This window comes from Pithys albifrons, chromosome 1 (assembly GCF_047495875.1).
Source record: "Pithys albifrons albifrons isolate INPA30051 chromosome 1, PitAlb_v1, whole genome shotgun sequence".
Lineage (NCBI taxonomy): Eukaryota > Metazoa > Chordata > Aves > Passeriformes > Thamnophilidae > Pithys > Pithys albifrons.
In genome coordinates this window covers 104,235,392-104,254,813 of record NC_092458.1, presented here as the reverse complement: position 1 = coordinate 104,254,813, position 19,422 = coordinate 104,235,392, and the positions used below count along the sequence as shown (strand labels likewise).

Genomic DNA, 19,422 nt, shown 5'->3' with positions numbered 1-19,422 from the left:
AGGTGCAGGGAGGGATGCAGGGAGTAGTGCGGAAAAGGATGCTCTGAGCCTTCTGACGCCTCTCAGAGTGGCGGAGGAATCTCGGCACTGCCGCTCGTCGGTGATGTGAAGCTCCGAGTGCGGCGGAGGGATCGGCTGGCCCGCCGAGCTCCCGCCCCCTGCGCGGCGGCGCGGCCCGGCCCCGCCGATATAGCGCGGCGCGGGGAGGCGCGGCCATCACTTGGCGAGCGGCGCTCCGCGGGTGCGGGGCTGTGCGGGCGGCAACGGCAGCAGCAGCAGCGGAGTTTGCCTGGGCTGACCGAGCATCCTGCAACTTGGAACTGTCCGCCGGCGCGAGCTCCTGAACATGAGCCTCCTGCCTCTCTACCTGCTCGGATTGCTCCTCACTGGCGGGCAAGGTAGGAGCGGGGCCACTTTTTTCCTTCCTTTTTTTTTTTTTTTTAAATTTCCTTTTTTAATTAATTATTTTTCTTACCTATGCTGTCCGCTCGCTCCGATTAACGGCAAAGAAATATAGAAAAAAAAATAAAGCAATGCATTTTCCTGGAACCAAATTAAGAAAATTAAGAAGAACCTAAAACTTGCTTCATCGCCCGCCTTCTTTTTTTTTTTTTTTTTTAAGACTTCAAGAGGTGTCATTTATGAGGAAAAAGAGGAAAAAAGCTGCAAGGTGTTAAGTGTACTTAGATGCTTGGCATGGGGCTCAGCCCCTTTTTTTTTGCGCGATAAATGTGGGAGGGACGTGAAGCGTTTTTAAAAAAATGTAGCTACCAGAGACCGTGGTTTTAAATCCGCGGCTGTCCGCGGGGAAGGCAGCGCGGACTTCGTTTATAGGAGCAGGGAGAAGTGCTGGCGGTAGAGCCCATGAGAAACCTGACCTTAAGTCTACCTGTCGGGATTCCTCCTCTCCCGAAGACGCTTCCCGGCGCTCTGCCGGGACACCGAGCCGGGGGGCTCGGGGTGGGCGCTGGCGGGGCTGTGCGCGGGTGCGGAGCGGGGACAGCTGTGTGCGGGCACGGGGCGCGCCGGGTTGGCGCCTCCGGGCACAGTTCGCCCTTTGCATACACATGTACATATATATATATGTATATACATATACACACACATACAGTCCTTCGAGAACCGCGGACTCGACGGTTGCAGTGCAAACGAGGGTTTTTCGCTTGTTTTTTTTTTTTTTTCTTTTTTGGCGGGGCTGAAATATCTATGTATCTATTTATGTATTTGCTTATTTTGGATGTCACCTACGTGATTACTTGAGGAGACGGAGAGGGGAAGAGCCGCCAGGAGGGGCGAAGCCCCTCGGTGAGGGATAACCATCGCCGTGTTTGGAAACTGTTCGGGCAAGTTCCCGGCGCTCGCCCGGGGCTCTGAGCCGCACCTGGCCCCGTTCCCCCCGCGCCAGGTGCCCGGAGCGAGGCTACATTCCCTGCACCTGAGGGGGTGGGCGGCGGCCCGTCTTCCTAGGGAGGTTTTAGCGGAGTAGTCAAAGCCTCCCAAAGCCGAACCCCCCAGCCGGGTGTCCGCGGGAGCGGCGGGGACCGGCCCCGGGCCGCCGTGCCGCCGCCGGGCGCCAGGGGGCGGCAGAGCTCCACGGCGGCTCCGCGCAGAGCCCCGGGACGGGGCGGACTCGCCCCCGCCGCGGGTCTCGGGGTGGGCCGGAAGGGGCTGGAGGTGGCACCTGGGGGCTGCACGTGTCACCCAGGCCCTACACGGTGTCTTGTGACTGGGCAGTGTGATCTATTGCGCTTGAGGACGGGATGAAGGGGGCGGGCGTTATGTCTTGGGGTATTAAGGCTGTAGCTGGGAAGGTCTCCCTCAATGCGTTCAGGGCTAAAGCTCGTACCGTCCAGGTGTTTTCTCTCGGAGATAAGTAGAGAAGAGCCACCAGATGCTCTCAATTTCTCTATAAATGCTTCCCGTGCCTTTGCCGTTTTGGGGTGTGCTCTAGAGGTGTCTCGGTGAGCAGCGATCTAGAAACAGTTCGGAGGCTTTTTAGCATAGCCAGTGCTGGGATGGCAGAGAAGGAACGGGAAAGCTTCCTCCAGGTTTTGCATTGATCTACCTGTGTGTAATAATGTGCGTGGAGATGTGCTCTGTACCTCCTCCAACAGAGAAACGGTGGAAAGCGACTCTGTGAAGTGTGATTGCTGTATCGTAGGAGGATTGCATAGTTTTGGTATCTTACTATCACAAATGTCAGGAGATAAATAATGGAGTGAAATTATAGATGCTATTAAGATGAGCTTTCAGAATTATAGGAGGATAGATACAGGGGGGGAGGGAATGGAAAGAAGAGGAAATCTGAATAATGTAATACTGATAGTAACTTGCTCTCAATTTTAAGAAACTGCTTATTTTAATTTCGGTTTTATTAGAGGGAGCAAATTCTATTGGCAGGGGAAGAGTGAGATTTTTGAACTGGCTGTAGAAATAGGAACGTGCAGCCTTCATCCACAGCAGGGCATAGTAAATGTGAGAGGGAGAACATCTGCATATGGAAAATATCCCCATTTACGTTGCTAGGAGAGAGGAAAATTCTCAAGTGGTGGGAGTGTGTGTGTGTTATTATTTTTACTAGGTATCATTGTGGTAAGTGGTTTATTGTACTTTTTTACTAATTTTCAATACCTCCTTGGAGTAATCTAGAGAATTTCTTGAAGTGAATCAAATTATTTGAGAGGCTATTCCATAAACTCTTGGGATTTATCTATTTTGTGGGAATGCAGTGGTGGGGAACACTTACATCATCAATTGAAGATTGTGGTGTTTTTGAAGGTTGCCTTTTTTTTAAGAAAAGCATTATTATGCAAGTATTAAATGATAATTAGGACTTTTTGATGTTAAATAGAAATAGTGTGGATCATTAGGAAGAAGCCAGTAATCAGATTTGGCTCATTTGCTTTGGAAATGTGGAAAGTCTTAGGTTGAGGATTTATATTTTGAAGAATAGAGCTTGCAGTAGTTTTTATGAAGAATGACTAAAGCATTTTCTTTGGAAATGCTGGTGTTTAAGACTGGAGAGAGGGCATGGTGCTGTATTTTTTTCCATCCCAGAAAATCAGAGCAGTTTGAAAATAAGCTGCAGACATGTACTCCCTGCCCCAACCCCTTCACTTAAGAGCTTATGAATGTCATAATTATCTACCAGTGCCAAATATTCCCTCTCTTCATTTCATCACTGGGGAGGAGTTTAACTGACAATGTTATTACACTAAAACAAAAGGATTTTTTCTTAACCTTTCAAAACTGTCCAGACAGTTCATCCAGTGTGGAGGCTCAAATTTAATTAGCTTTGCTTTAATAAAAAAAAAGAAACAAAACATACCCACAGGACCCCCCTTCCCCCCCACACATACCCCAAACCAATAGAAAATCATACTCCACTCTGTAAATCTGCCTTTTAAGATAAGTGGAGATACAACACTCAGAAAAAGCTTCATTGGTTTTTACCAGTGTCTGGGGACACTGACTTAAAGTGGATGAAATGGACATTTTCCCAGACTGCAGAATCCTATTTCTTTCATCAGTCTGCATAATACACATTTTGTTAAGTTGACAAATTTTTAAGTTGTAGTAGGATATGTTTTGCTTGTAGAATTTAATCTATTTTGTGCTCATCCAGGAGATTCAGAGGAGTGAGCACTTGTTCAGTTGTTGTGCTTTAAGTTTCCTCTTTTCACTGCTTTGATACTGAGCTTCTTCTTGTTTTTCCTGAAGAGTTTCTCTGTACAAGTGCTTATAAGAGACTGTTTGTTAATAAGGAACATCCCCCAAGGGAGATGCCAGCATGTGTGTCTTATTCACCACAGTGCAGTCTGGAATCCTGCCTCTTTCTGCTTTTTGCATACTGAATCCATGAAATTTGGAACTTTTGAAAATAGTGAGTTTCTCTACTAGATTAAGTGAAACTAATATTTTACTCTGATCATATACTGAAATCTGAAACGTATCCTGAGACTTCAGCTAACCATTGTTTTCTGCTACCAGTTGATTTATACAACTGCATTAAGATTAAAATATGTCTACTTTCTTCCCTTCTTTCCACCCTTCAAAACAAAACAAAAAAACCCCAACAAAGAAACAAAACAACAATTCATGCACAAAAGAAATGTTTGATTTTCTGTTTTAGGCTACGTTACACCTCTTCAGGTGAATATGAAATTCAAACTGTCTGAAAATACACGTTGACTGATGAGGTGTTCTGAAACATTGACTTAAGAAGAGCTAGTTGAGAAATATGTAGAGAGTTTTGTTTCATGCAGTCCCAGACAAAATGGAGCTAGAGATATTTTTATCATTTGCAGTGGCTCTAAATCATGAAATACGTGAATGATAAAGGCATAGATATAGAGCTTTAAAGTCTTTTCTAGGAGGTTGAGTACCATTATTTGGACTTTCTCTTACAGTACAAAACATTTTAGTTCTCTTTTTTTTAATGTATGGAAATGACTGGTTTGTTAGGACTAGTTTATGTAGGATTTACCTTTTATGGCCATCTTCTCCACAAGTATATTGAGAACAAATACTGTATTTGTTTGGCCTTTCACTGACCTTTGCTTTGAGGCACCTTTCCCAAGTGATTCATGTTTACTTACTGATTTTCTTTCACTTTACTCCAGTAATCCCCCACTTACATTTGGCACATGCCATTTGATTCTAGTGCAATTGAGTCTAGTTAATATGACATTTTGGGAAACACATTTTAGCTACACTGTAATTTGTGTCTGTGAGTTGAAAATCTGTTGTGGAAAGGGTAGGACGTAGACTTCTTCAGGTAAAGAATCTGGATAATACTCAATAATATTTTAAATAGTTTACACCAACTAAAGTCAGATATTTTATTTGGTCTTTTTTTTTTCTTTTTAACACTCACATTTGCATTATAAAATAAGGGCAATACACTTAATGAAGTGTATCCTGAAGTTCTCCATGTCACAGGTCATTTGAGTCTTATCTTTAATGTCTCTTGAAATTCGGAAATAGGAGAGAAAACTTACTGATATCCTGACATGCTCAAATCCGGAGGCTCATTGGAGTCCGATAGATTAGAGCCAGGCCTATTGGTATCTGTTATATCTCATCATCACTTTTTATTTTGACCTAAGCAATTAATAATGACCTAATTCTGACCTGGTATTTAGCTTTTCCCCTTAGTGTATTTAATTCCTTTCTAGTTTAGATATTTGGCTACAATTCAATTTTTGGTAACTAGCTGAAAACTCAGAATAGATTTTAATATTAAATAGACCATTCAGAGCACTACTTGCTGTTACTTCAAGAATCTGAGGATGTCCAGCTTCAGTGAAATAAATCTGTGTTCTTTAGTAAAATCTTTTTTACTGCTTTTGTAGCTCCATTTCTCTTAATACTGTGTTTGTATGGATTTGTATAAATTTTAAAGGGGATCATGAAAATAAAGAGTTACTTTAAAATAGCCAGGTACTCTTCAGCTGCTTTGTGTTATGCCATAACATCTTGAATTGGATGTCCTCAATAATAAGGGTACCAAGGTATTTGCTATGTGGCTAATTTTTTTATATTATTTATCTCGACTGGTGATATTAATTGGAGAAGATGTTTTCTGATTTGTTCTGCTGTAGATGAGCTTAGAATCTACCTCTTATTGAATGAAAGGAATAGAAGAAGGCAATAGAAAAAGAACAAAACCATGGAGAGTAATTTTGTCTGGTTACAGCTGTTTGTGGTGACAGCTTTTGATATTAAAATCCTGGAAAAGAAACCGTGTAAGTGCTACTTTAAAGTTACAGGGAAAGGAAACAAAGGAGATGTGTGTGTACACAGGTCTACATTTTAGAAAACCTTGTCTAAGCAGACCCCAAAGCCTTTGAATGACCTGCATTTGAGTAGTTCTGTGGAAGCACTGTTAGCTGCACTAATCCAGACGCTCACACTGAGCAGGAATCAGTTGACTTCAGTGTGTTCAGTGGAGTATGGGAAAACATCTCTTCAAATGGCAGGAGGTAATCAGCTTTCATTTTTGAAATAGCGTGAGATGGGCAATACTGTTCATTTATGCTGCTGTTATGACTTACGAAATTATGATTAACAGAATTTTTCTTTGCTTTTGTGTGTTAGCACCTGGATCATTAATGAATGCATTGGAGTAATAGCTTGAACTACAAATCCAAATTTAAGATCTACTACAGAAGGAGATAATTATAATTTAATTCTTAAACATGAAGGCTATGAGCATTGTCATTGGTGAAGCACTGGAACAAAGGTTTCCCAGAGAAGTTGTGGATGCCCCATCCCTGGAAGTGTTCAAGGCTGGGTTGGATAGGGATCATGCAGCCTTGTGGAAGGTGTCCCTCTCCACAGTGGGGGGTTGTTGAAATTTGATGATCTTTAAGGTCCCTTCCAAACCAAACCATTCTATGATTGTAATAAAACTGTACTAATTCTTGTCAGAAGAGAATTTCCATTGACTTAAGTTTGTATTTGCATGAGACAAACGGAACTAGTTCTTTAAAAGCAATTATTTTACTGTCTCAAGTATGTTAATTTTGGAAGGAAACAGAGAAGTGCATCAACTAAAAATTCATTACATAGTTTTTGCCTGTTTAGGAACACTGCTAAAAAAAGTTAAACCAAATACCTGCTGAAATGTTTTACCTACTTTCTGCCTCTTTCGGAAAAGAAAAAGAAATACAGTAATTTGGTTTCACCCATTCTTTAATGTGTTATATAAGGAGTATTGCAAATAGATGAAATAATCAAGTCTTTTAAAAACCTATTTGAACAAATAATTTGGATAAGTCTGGATATCTATTAACCAGTGGTGTTATTTGCTGCAGTTTCCATGATCCAAACAAAATATTACCTGAAATGGCCAGTTTGAGGATGGATAGCATCCAGATAAAATTGTGAAACAACATGTAGTAGTACTATGGAAGTTTAGTCAGCTTCTTCAGTAGCCCTGCCTATCATTACTGAAATAAATTTCCTCTTATCCAAGTACTATACAACTTCCTTAAAGAACCAGGTTTCCATAAAAAGCATAGATCATTGATATGTTAATTTATGTTCATTTAAGATGTAGTGGCTCTCTTTGAGGGGGGGGAAAAAAAAGAAATGAGAAGGAAGTACAAGTGGCTTGTTTTCCTTTTACCCAGCTGTATTTTTACTCCTACTTAATTTTTTCTTGTGACTTTTGAGTGTGCAATTGTTTTTATTTGATGTTCCAATTACCTGAGTAGTTTTGCTAAACAGCAGACAAAGGCTGATGAATAACTTTGGAATTCAGCAATGTTCAGCCCTTTAGCACATTAATAACTTACAAGGATATGAATGAAATGTTTCTTTTCAAAATGACCTTTCCAGTTAGCTAATGTTTACATTGCAGTTGTAGCCTAAGTAACAATACCAGTTGTTTGGTAAGATCTGAAATTCATGCTTGGAAATCATACAAGAAGTTTCTGTCCTCATCGCTTTGCCCAAGAGATGCCATTTGGAGCATACTATGGATTCAGTTTTAAAACACTCATTGCCATCAATTTTCTTGCTACTAAAACACGTTGCACCAGATTCAGTCAAGCTGCAAGCAATTTCAAACACATTAACTTTGTAGACCTTTGTACTGCAGCTGAATTTGGCTTGCATGAATTCAGGTCTGTGCTTAAAATAATGAAGTATTTAAACCCAGAAACACATAAAACAGTGTATGGATGTGCCACAGATAGATATAAACCAGAGGGGAGAGGTAATTTTGCTTCTTGCTATGAGTAGTTTTTTGTACTAACAACAGAATGAATTTTTTTCTCTATTATAACAGGAAATATATGAGCAAACTGCAATAGTGTAATGTTAATATTATGTCACTGATATTTTAATTAGTCAAAGGAAAACAAACTACAGATCCAGCATTTGGGGAAGAGAGTAGAAAAGGAGGACATGTTACATGTACCAAAGGTCAGTTATCAGTAGTAACATCACATAGCATTTTTAAAATGTTCTTGAACATATCATAAACTATTGAGCATACTGGATGAGAAAAGAGATTGATGTACTCCAGTGACCTCAACAGAGACTCAAAGCAGGAGTCACAAGGATACAGAATGAGAAAAGTGTGATACTTCTGTCAGTGCACCTACAAGGATCAGGGATATATTGGACCTGTGTGATCTTCCTTAATGATTTTGGCAGATCTTTGTGGCATGAATTTGTTCTTAAATATGCTGATACTTTGATCTACTTGGTGTATTGTATCAACAGATTACACAAAAGAAAAAGAATTCTGAAAAAAGAAATCTTGTTCAGACCCTTAATTACTATGTTGTAAGTAATGGAGTAGTTCCTTACTTGAGTCTTCCATAACATTCATAATTGCGTGCAACAGAGAAGTTGCCTGTCTCGTATGTGACAGACTCTGAGCTACATGATATTTTCATGGGCTTTTGAGTGATTTAATTACACTTTTTTTGTTTTGTGTTCGGTTCCTTAATTTTTTTAAGCATTTTATTTCCCAAGCCTTTTGGTAATGGTTATCATAATTTAGCAAATGGTCATCATAAGACCTTGAATTTTAAGCTAATCTGCATCAGGCCAGTAGTAAAATACCCTCCTTGTTCCTAAGTATCTCTTTTGCACTGTAATCAGTGTGGTAAGTTCTGCCTTGCAAGGGGATGAGAGTTAAACTGTTTGAACAGGTACCCTGGTGAAGTAAATGCTGAGAGAGAGTTTGATTGCTAGAAAGATGATTGCCAGGGATGAACACATAGGGAGTGCAGAGGTACTTGAAAGGATGATGTATGAGTGATGGGTTACAAAAAAACCTGTCAGGATGAAAATTAATTTCTGGCCAAAAAGGTAGTGACTCTGGAGCATAAGAACAAGGGGGAGGAAATATTATTATTTTTAGGAGGTTCTTTATTAATTTATTAAAGATTTATAGTTAATGGGTGCCTAAACCCTAACCCAGGAAGTCCCTTCAAGCAATGTGCTTCTAAGACATTCTACATATAAAGGCCATCAAGATATTGGGGGAAAATAATCTTCAAATTACCGAATTATGTGTTCTGGAAAATATAACTACATTTCTCATTCATTGATGGTGTCAGACAGCAGACACTCATAGAATATCCTGAGTTGGAAGGGACCCACAATGGTCATTGAGTCCAGCTCCTGGCACAGAACAGCCTCCAGAATCACACCACGTGCCTGAGAGCATTGTCCAAATGCTTCTTGAACTCTGTCAGGCTTCATGCTATGACCACTGCCTTGGGGAACGTGTTGCACCTTCTGGGTGAAGAACCTCTTCCTAATATCCAACCTAAACCTCCCCTGACACAACGTGAGGCCATTCCCTCGGGTCCTGTTGCTGGTCTCCACAGAGAAGAAATCAGTGCCTGCCCCTCCTCTTCCCCTCAGGAGGATGTCATAACTGCAGTGAAGTCTCCCCTCAGTCTCCTCCAGGCTGAACAGATCAAGTGACCTCAGCTGCTCCTCATATGGCTTCCCCTCAAGGTCTTTCTCCATCTTTGCTGCCCTGCTTTAGATGCTCCCTGATGAAATGTAATTGTGATATTGTGGCACCCAAAACTACTTACAGTACTTGAAGTGAGGCCACATCAGTTCTTAAAAAATTCAGCCCTAAGTGATTACTTTGCATTTATTTGGTATATTTTTTTTTTATAGCTATAGTGAGAATTACAAAGACAACATTGCACAATGTTGAAACCTTGTGGGTTTTTTGCTAAGGACTTGAATGATTTTTCTATGAGGCATCTGTATTTCACAATAGTCTTTGGTTTGGTTTCTTTCTATTTTGTGTTTTTACTTTTTTTGTTTCTGAATTCAAATTTTGTAAATCTTGTCTTATCTTGAAATCTAAAGTGAGTTATACTCAACTGGGCCATGTCATCAGGAATACATAATGCAATTTTTCATGTCCTCTTGTGCTTTCTGTATATGGGAATAACTCTCTAACTTCAGAGCTAAACAAAAACTAGTGACTTTCACAGTGAACACTGTCTGTGGCATAATATGAATGCTACATCTCCAGACTTATGTTTTCTTTTATTTTAAGAAAACAGTGTTACCTGAGATGAGTTCTGCTGGCAGAACTGTGCACACCCTGCAGCCATGGAACTCCCATTGGAGTCGATGGGAGTCCCATGTGCCAGGAGTACTGTTTCAGGGGTTGTACTTGATTGCACCTTTCAGGGTCTGATTGAAGCTTTCAGGAGTTGTATAACTCCCACATGAGTATGTGGGAATTCTGATTTAGTGAAGAATAGAAAATCAGGCTCTACCTCCATGTATATTTAAGTAGTGGGTATGTTTATAAAGTAGTGCTGAAAAAGTGTGGGACTAATGCAAGAGCATGGAAGAACTGGAAACTAAAAGGATGTTCTGGTGTGTCAGGTTAAGATAGCACAAGAGATGAAAAGGATATTTTTCTGTGTTCTCTAACAATAAATCCAAAGACACATTGTAATATTGTAAGCTGCTGATTTCATTTTCTCCCTCTGGGAACATATGCAAAAGTTGTGATCAATCTTTATGGTCACTTAGTTGTTGCAGCTCAGTTTGTAGCTGTGTTTAACATTCAGTATAAAATTTCGTTGATTCAGTTTTATTTGCCTTTTAGAGAGTTTTGATTTACTTATGTGTTCTTTGTCTGTGGCTTTGTGACACTGGTCAAAATTGTTCTTCAGACGTTCAGTATTCAGGTCATGCCGGCAGGTCTGTAAGTGTGCTGTCTGAGTGATGAGATGTTCAAAGGATTTGTGCCAGTTTATGGCAGTTCCACACACTGGGTTCAATAGCTTTTAGCATTTAGTCAAAATATTCCCCCCCAGCACCTCTGCATTACATTTTTATGAATGTCTTTGGGTTATACAGCCTGTGTACATACTTGAATATATGTTGCTGAGTTTGAGAACTCTAAAGTGGTGCTTTTTGTACAGTTCTCCAAAACGCATGGTTGACTTAATCTGATTTTACCATTCCTTCAAGTAAATTTACAGATGTCTGTTTAGTGTCATGGTAATGGGCTTCAATTCTTAATGCCTGATTTTCTTACATGCTGCTAATTTTTAAAACAATTTTATTCCTATATTCACTTTTTCTGTATGGTTTGCAAACATGAGTATAAGTCAAAAGAATCTTATCTGTATTCTAAAACCTCAGGGATCACCTGCTTCATTCTGTGCAGCCCTTTATGTGCCACACTCTGATAGCCTTTTCTTTTTTAATTTCAGTCCTAGGTGCATGAATGAACACTTTATCTGCTACATAAAAGATCAGATCTGGTTGGGGAAACCATTGTTTCCTGTAAAAATAGTAATGAAAAGAAATACTTTCCTATGAATCATGTATTTTGCATTTCTAGCTACTCAAGATCTCAGTAAAAAAGAAAAACAAAATAACTACAATTAAACAAACTCAGAAATACTCCTTTTCAAGAGAAAAGTCTTTTTGCTGTTAGATGGAATTCTGATATCTGTTTTCCTGTACCTGCTTTAAAACAGGATAGCTAACTGAAGCCATTGACTTTAGTATCATGTAAATACTATAAAAGTTATTTTGAATAAATCTTACCTTATTGAATGTTGCTATTGCTTTATTGCACCTTAAATACATGTGTGGCAGATTTTCCAGATTCTGAAGCTCACTGAATAGCATCCTGGAAGGTTTTTCCACAATCTGTTTACACTTAAGTCAATGAAAGACTGAAAATGAAGAAAAAACTTCCCTGTTCATAACTACACATGTAACCTGCAAGTATTAAAGGAGTACATCTTTATCTGTCAAACTATAGAAAAGCCCATTTCTGCTCTATTTTTACCTAGGAAAATGACATAATGAGTTTTCTAACTACGTTCATGAATGTTTGATCAGAAAAAATCCCAGTATTGTAATGGGGAAAGAGGGGAAACTACAGCAGCAGGAAGGAGGAACATCAAGTATTTGTTGATGGTGCATGTTTTCCTCAAAGAAAAATTCCTTCTTGGTCTTTTTTTTTTTGTGGTGGTGGTTTTTTTGTTTGTTTTGTTTTTTATCGTTTTCAGGTTTTGTCTCTATTTTTTTGGCTTTTTTTTTAATGGTGGGTGGAGCTGTTAAAAACATAAAAATCTGGTTTCGTAGTCCAGGGTGTTCCAATTGAATCATAGAATGGTAAAGATGGTTCGACTCAATGATCCTAAAGGTCTTTTACATCAACCCTGCACCATCACCACATTTACCACTAAACCGTGTCCTTAGGTGTCACATCCACATGTTTTTTTGAATTCTTCCAGGCATGGTAACTCCACCACTTCCCTAGGAAGTCTATTCCAATGCTTTGCAACCATTCCCATGGAAAATTTCTTTGCTAAGGAAAGCATCACACAAAGTTTCACTGGAAGACAAGCCATACTCTTAAAGTTCTGTTACCTGAGATTTTTCTGAAATTCAGTCCTAAAAAAAGCTGTACATGCACAAAGAATTACTGAAACAGGAAAAAAGAATGAGAATATGAGCTTTCTAAGCAGTTTTTAGGGAAAACTGCATAGTGAAGCAAAAGCTAGTTTTCACAGTAAACTCTTCTGGACAAACCCCCACATTTGTATTGTCAGTCTGAGTTTAATTGTTCATGTAATATCTTTGTGTAAGGTTTAATTCCTAACTAGCTGAAGATCTGTTGGCTTGTTTTGTTTTATGTTTTATTTATTCGTTTTTGATTCTCCTGTCTTACAAGAAGTAAAATATGAGTTAATTTGCACAGATTCATTGAGTTAACTCTGAGTTTTTGCCTGACACCCTTCTGGCAGAATTTCTTTTCTTTAGTAATGTTTCCCTTCATGTGTGTTGTGCAACGTAACTGTGTTATCTAAACTGAAGTTTTGAGGTATGATGATACAGAGGAAAATATTTCTATGGTAAAACTCTCAATTCCAGTCTCTTACATGTGCTAACACAGGTGGTCAGTTTACAACTTGGAAAAAAAAAAGGGCTGTTTCAATTGAAAAATTCAGTATGTGATTTGGTGGTGATTACAAGTAGAAAGAAAAGAAAAAAATAAATTGTTGTTTTAATTGTTGGTTTGGGGGTTTTGTTTGTTTTGCTTTTTGTTATTACAGTATCTGCTATTTTTAAAAGTCGTGCTATTCAATGTCAGATGTATAAGCAGTCACATCACAACATCTGTTACAACTGATAGAAGTGGCATCTTTGTTAGCCTAGAGAGTGAGACTAAAGAAGGGCAGAAGGGAATGGAGACTTTCTAGTTTTTACTTCAGAAATAGTTTCTGCAGATCAGAGAATATCATTCTTTTCATCCTCTACAAAAAATGCATTCTCCATAATTATCTGTTCAGTGTTATTGAGGAAGTCGAAAATTGTTTCTGTATACTTGTCTTTGGAAGATGTCTGAGGAATTCTCAGCATGAAATGTAGTAATCCTCAGAACACCTTCAAAATCACCATTGGAGAAGCAGGGAATTAACTTAGCAGGTATGTCCCCTTGTTCTTTCCTAGGCAGATGCAAACTCTCCTTTCACATATTGCCAGTTAACTAAAGGCAGAGTAGTTCCAAATCAAGAACTGGAAGTGTCATTGTGACAGTGCTTGATAATGGCTTATTAACATTACCATGGTGTTGTGGTAATTAAAGATGCACTTGCCATTAGGTTGCATCTGCCCATCTCAGAGTGTGCATCTGCCTTCCAAAGACAGTGTTGGCATGCACACAGCAAGATAAAGGCAGAATGGTGCAGAGATCCTCAGGTTAAAAAGAGCCTGGACCAGGGAATCTAAATGGCACAGCATCACTCTTGTGGCACTGATTGTCCACTCCTGTCAGAGGAGGATTTCTGACTCCAAGTAAATAGTTTTATTTGCCACAGGCACTATGTTGACATATGTGTATTGTTTCCAGACTTAAGCTGAGTCTCCACATCATAGTTACTCATCTTTCTGCTACTGATGTAATTGGCATAGTTAGCTTGGTCCCCAGCTACTCATGTATGAGCCAATTAGGGGAGCTGTCACACAGAGCAATTTGATTAAGTCTCCTGGGTTGGATGGTACCCTAAAAGCTGAACCATCTTTTCAGACACTCAGTGTTATTTCATAAATTATCGGAAGCCATACTGACCTCTATTCCAGGTTTAGTAGGTGTCATTAACATGGCATGGTGTTCTGAGAGTGCCCACATGGTTTATATTCATGATGTGAGAGTCAAACATTATTCTTTTGGAAGACAGTTCAGTTAATTTAAAAGTCACTGGTTTATGTTCAGTCAAACTGTATATTTTTGTTCTTTGGAATACCAACCATTTCTAGGCAATAGAGTAGGTATCTGTTCAAACAGTGTAGAACAATTTGATGAAGAAGTCAACAGGTTGTCATTTTCTTGCTGGAACCTTGCTAGCAGGCAGGAAATCTGTGTTCTCTGGTTGTGAAGTTTTGTGACTTGATACATATGACTTTGTTTGTGCCTCAGGGATTTTACCTTTCAATATGGCCCAATAAACACTCTGAATCAACTAATTCAGGCAGCAGAAACAAAAGGGATATATTAATATTGCATCTTAGACATTAACCTTTACTAAATATATTAGATTTTTGTTTAGCTCTGTTCTAGTATGTGAAATGGAATTACCCGAATCTTACTGTCTTGGTTTTTCTAAAAACTGTATTTGTGTTAAAGACCAAGATGTGATGTGAAGTATTTCTTTAAAAACTGAGAGAAGTCATGCCCCTGTGGATGTTTTCATCCTTAACTAATGTGAAATGAAATTTAAACTTGAGAAAACTTAGAGTCCATTGTGAATCCGGGATGGAATCATCTGTCCTGATTTCATTCCAGTGCTTTAGCAGTCACCCTGCTTTTATTTTATGATATGATATGGAATCAAAACTGACATGAAAATGTGCACTGATGGTAAATGGATTTCGCTGTTGTTCTTTAGTGTTGTGTTCTTTAGTGCACGTTGATTCCAGAAGCTCTGTGTTAAATGGACCTTATTTGAGGCTAGAGTGTTTGGTGGGTTTCATGATTTGGCAATCCTTCAGGATCCTAATGAGTATCCCCAGACATCTTTATTTAAATCTGGAGATTAGCAACTAGAGTTCTTGCTAGTTCTTTTTAAGAAGTCAAAGAAACAAAGTAGAAATGTGCTTTTTTTGGTGGGAAACTAGAGTTAGGGAGGGGGGACAAAACCATACAACCTCCCCCCGCCAACACAAAGCCAAATCCCACTTCAGATTCTGTAAGATCTGTATTTAAGTGTTTGTGTTCTACACTCACTATTCTGACACTGCAGCAGAAATTAGTTTTTGTAGTTTTGAAATGAGAGATGTCAGTGTTTATCTCTTTTAAGAAGGGAATTGAATAACTAACCTTCTGTGGTCAAACAGCTTGTTTTGGTGTTCCAGGCTGGTTGTGAATGCTGGACTGGTAGGATGAAATGGGGTGAGAAAAATGCTGTCAGTATTGACAGACTCAGAACTTGATCAAATTTCTTCTTTCCTGCAAACTCCTCTTACTAAACTTGCCAGACTGGACATCTGTAGTGTTGGGGTTTTATATCTGTCTTGGGAATGAAGATGAACCTACTTGTGTCTTCCTGAGTTTTGTGTCCTTTCATACCCAAGTGACATGGTGTTACATAGCTGTCTTTCTATGATCCACAAACACATTGAAACACTAGTACAATTGGTAATATTAGTTTACAACATAAAAATAGCAGAATAATTACATCAGTTATATCAACTTCTAACACTTAAAAAGGCAATAATGTTACTTAGGCAAGTACTTTGAATGAGCATTTTGCCAGTCACCAAATACTGGTACAACTTGTGTAGATTCTTTAATCCCTGCAGTAGAAATGAGGAAGGCTCTGGAATGCAGATTGGAACGCATCTTCCCTGATCCCTTAGCTCAACTGAGAACAGAGTAATTAGAGGGGCAAAATTTATGTGCTCTCTGCATTGTTTGTACACACAAGAGGTTATCTAATGCTGTAAATTGGATTAGCTGTATAAACAGCAGCATAATTTATTTAAAGTCAGGTCCCAAAGACTTGAAAAAGAATAGTTGGAAGAACAAGAAGAGGATTGTGAAGAGGAGAGGTACAGAGAATGCAGCTGTACTTTTGTACAAGTATCTGATGTAACTTGTATATAATGATGTATTCTAATACAGTGGAGTTTCTCTGTTTTAACCACTGAGAATGTAGACAGCTTGAGACTCAGCATTTCAGTAGAAGCTTAAAATCTGTATGTAAGGGCTGTTGAAAATGCATATTTTAAACGAGTCATGTTTCATAAATTCATAAAATCAATCACCACCTCCTTCTGAGTATCTATGAATATTCATCCAGTCTTCTTCCCCACATGAAGAAATGATGATGCGCCCTCGAAATAGATATATATAGTTGTTTCTTCAAAGTCAATAACATATCTTCTATTTAACTTTCCCAGTGCTTGGATGTTATTTAGTGTATTCTTAGGTACTGAAAGAAATGTTTTGGGCAGCTTCCCTGCCTCCAGCTGTGGTGATGCCATGAGAGGCACAGACAGGTGCCTTTGCATTACTTCTGCAGAGCTCCTTTTAGTGGTCTGAGATGCTCCGCTTTTGGGTTCTGCAGGGTTAAAGTAAGACTATGTTTCTGTCTTTCTGTAGGGACTTCTCAGATAAAACTATAACTTCTACTAAACTCTACAATTTCAATTAGATTTAAAATTGAGAGCATTTACCACTGCAGTAATTCCATACAGAAAGACACTGCTACTTAGTCAGAGATACAAGGACATCTTTTTGTGAGTGGAGAGTAGTTTTGTTTTCTCTAATCATCTTGATTTTTAATTTTTTTTTAATTGATATTTTCTCTTTAATTAACATTTAGTCCATTGGGGTTCATTATAATTTTGGGGAAACACACAATACTATAAGCATTTATGGTTTTTATATTATTTAAATATTTACTGAAAATTATGTATCTTAGTGAAAAAGTACCCTTTTTGTTACTTAAATGAAAATGTGGTGACTTTTTTTTCCATGTTTAAATAGACTTCTTGACAAGACCAGTTAGACGTTAGTTTGTTGCATGTAATATCTACCTTGATTTTCTACTCTTGATTGCTGATTTTAAGACTATATCTGTCATTTTGGTAAACAAGATGTTTTATTTAATCTCCAGTCTTTAATGTAGCCTTCTGAAAGAGGGATCTTTTTGAGTGCAAAGTTCGTTGTAATGTTGCTAGTGTGTGTTTGTGACCAGAATGCAAAGTAGCTTGAATCCATACATTCTTTTTTCCTGTACTGGGATAGCTGCCAAATCTATGTCAGCGATTAACTTCTGAATGTGTCAGCTGTAACAAATACAGTTCATTGTTTCTTGACTAGTTAACAGCTAGTTTAAAAGGCTGGAACAGTTTAAATGAAAGGGAAGTGCTGCACATTTTGTATCTAAAATCATCAGGCTGTTAAAACCACTGAGAGAAAGGAAATCAGTTCTTGAAGGGAGTTTTATGTAGACAAAATACTTAGTTGATTCTTCAAATCAAAATATGCCATATAACTGGATAATGAAGTTATCTGGTCAAGTTATGGCCAGTTACAGATAACTTTCAATAAAGAATCATATAGTTGAATATCTAAGTCCCAGTTTCACTTGTGTAAAGCAAAATGGCAGCACCCCCCTTCTGATTTGTCCCCCCCAAAAAAAGAAACCCTGCAAGAAATCTCTCTTGAAGTATTAGGATAATGTTTGAGATATTGATGAGAAAAAAAAATACCACAGAAAAGAAAAAGGCCTTAATTTATTTAGAGAACCAGACAGTATGAAAATTATTAACTACAGTGAAATGCAAAATTAGAGTTTAGAGGGAAGAGAGTTAATGATACTCTTCCTCATCAAAACCTAATAATTCAAATTATTAATATTGGGGGTTTTTTTGGTTGTGTTTTTTTTTGTGTGTGGGTTTTTTTGGTTGGTTTGTTTGTTTGTTTTTTCAGACTGTTTGCACCTAGTCACAGTAATGTAACATTCATGGTTTTCCTGTATTGTTTTTGGCAAATTTTCCTCTGCAGGCAAAATGTGAATGGTTTGTTGTGAACATTTAAAACTCACTGTGTATTGAATTAGCTTTTCAAGTTTCATGTAGACATCTTTTTTTTATTTTCATTAATTTTAGATCAGTTGCTCCAGCAGAAAAGTTTTGCAATTCAAACTGCAATTTTACTATGTGTATGATTTTTTTCTATAATTCTGTCTTAAAAGGTGTATTTTTGTGTATACCATCTTGCTGAGCTTAGTGTGAAAATAATGGTAGTAAAAGGATACAAAAGAGGCTGTTGTAAGAGGTGTCATATTTAATCTCTTTCATAAGAGGGCAGATTCAGTTGTTTTCCTAAAATGGTGACAAGTGATAGAGCTCTGCACAGATGCAGAGGTTTTTTTTGTGTTTTTTTTCTTGACTAGTTCATTTGAGCCCTGTTATTTTCAAGTTGCATCAAGTGAAAGGTTTGAATCTCCTATTAGGCAGAGCATGCAGGAAGCCATGCAATAAAATGTCAGTAATCTAACAAGAGGAGGAAATTGATACTGTTATGTATAAAATAAAGAAAACAAACAAACAAAAAAACCCATGAACACACCAAACAGTAACACCCTCTGGAAAACACAGACTGGGATCATTCTGAATATGTGCTTTGAGTCAGATGAGGAACTTCAATGATTGACAGCAAGATACACTGATGGGTGAATTTTTAAATGCAAAGAAAGTCATGGAAAAATAAAATTTCTTAGCTTCTATTTTGAAATAGGGTTCGTATGTAATGAGTCTGAAGGAGGGAGGGAAATGGTCCTTGCATAGCTAGAAATCCTAGACTTTCTGTCTAGATTTGTGGAATGAAATGTTACCTCTCAACACATTGACAGTGGTGCAGCTTGTGTGGAGTCTGCTGTTTAGACCTAATGTGCAGACTGTGAATACCAGTCCTTCAGCACTTGTTCCTTCTGCCCTATGCCACCCCTACACTCATTCCTGTAGTTTCCTTCTTACACGGGAATGGTGTTTCATTTAAAAGGGGACTGCAGACAGTGCTTCCCTCTAGACATGAGTCAGAATGTTTTATGCTTCTAATGTATAATTCTCCTTATTTGTAGTATAGTGGTTGTGAGTCATGAGCAGGATTTGTCTACCCTAAACTTAGTGTGCATGGTAAGACACAGGAGTGGTACTCTTGGTTTTGTTTTTTTTTCCTCACTCTCTTCCTTTCTCTTCTGGTGGAAGATCTATGACCTTTAGGAGGCAAAGCAATTTGAGACATCCAAGTCAAGAAATTTAGTAATTCCTCTCTGTTATACAAACCATCTTTAAACTCAGGTTTTACAGTTGCCACTCAGATATTTCTGAAACCTCCAACCCTTCCATTATAATTCCCTGTTGTTGCTTTTTGTGACACTT

General features: G+C 38.5%; 1 protein-coding gene across 2 annotated transcripts in view; it reads left to right on the top strand.

Moving 5' to 3' along the window:
- The first annotated feature begins 237 nt into the window (after window positions 1-237).
- The window catches only part of NCAM2 (neural cell adhesion molecule 2), a 286,120-nt gene continuing 266,935 nt past the window's right edge, over window positions 238-19,422 (top strand). For both annotated transcript variants that reach the window (XM_071563032.1, XM_071563041.1), the window contains exon 1: window positions 238-398. In XM_071563032.1, the coding sequence (XP_071419133.1) occupies window positions 347-398 (52 nt within the window). In that variant the 5' untranslated portion in view covers window positions 238-346. The remainder of the gene's footprint in view (window positions 399-19,422) is intronic.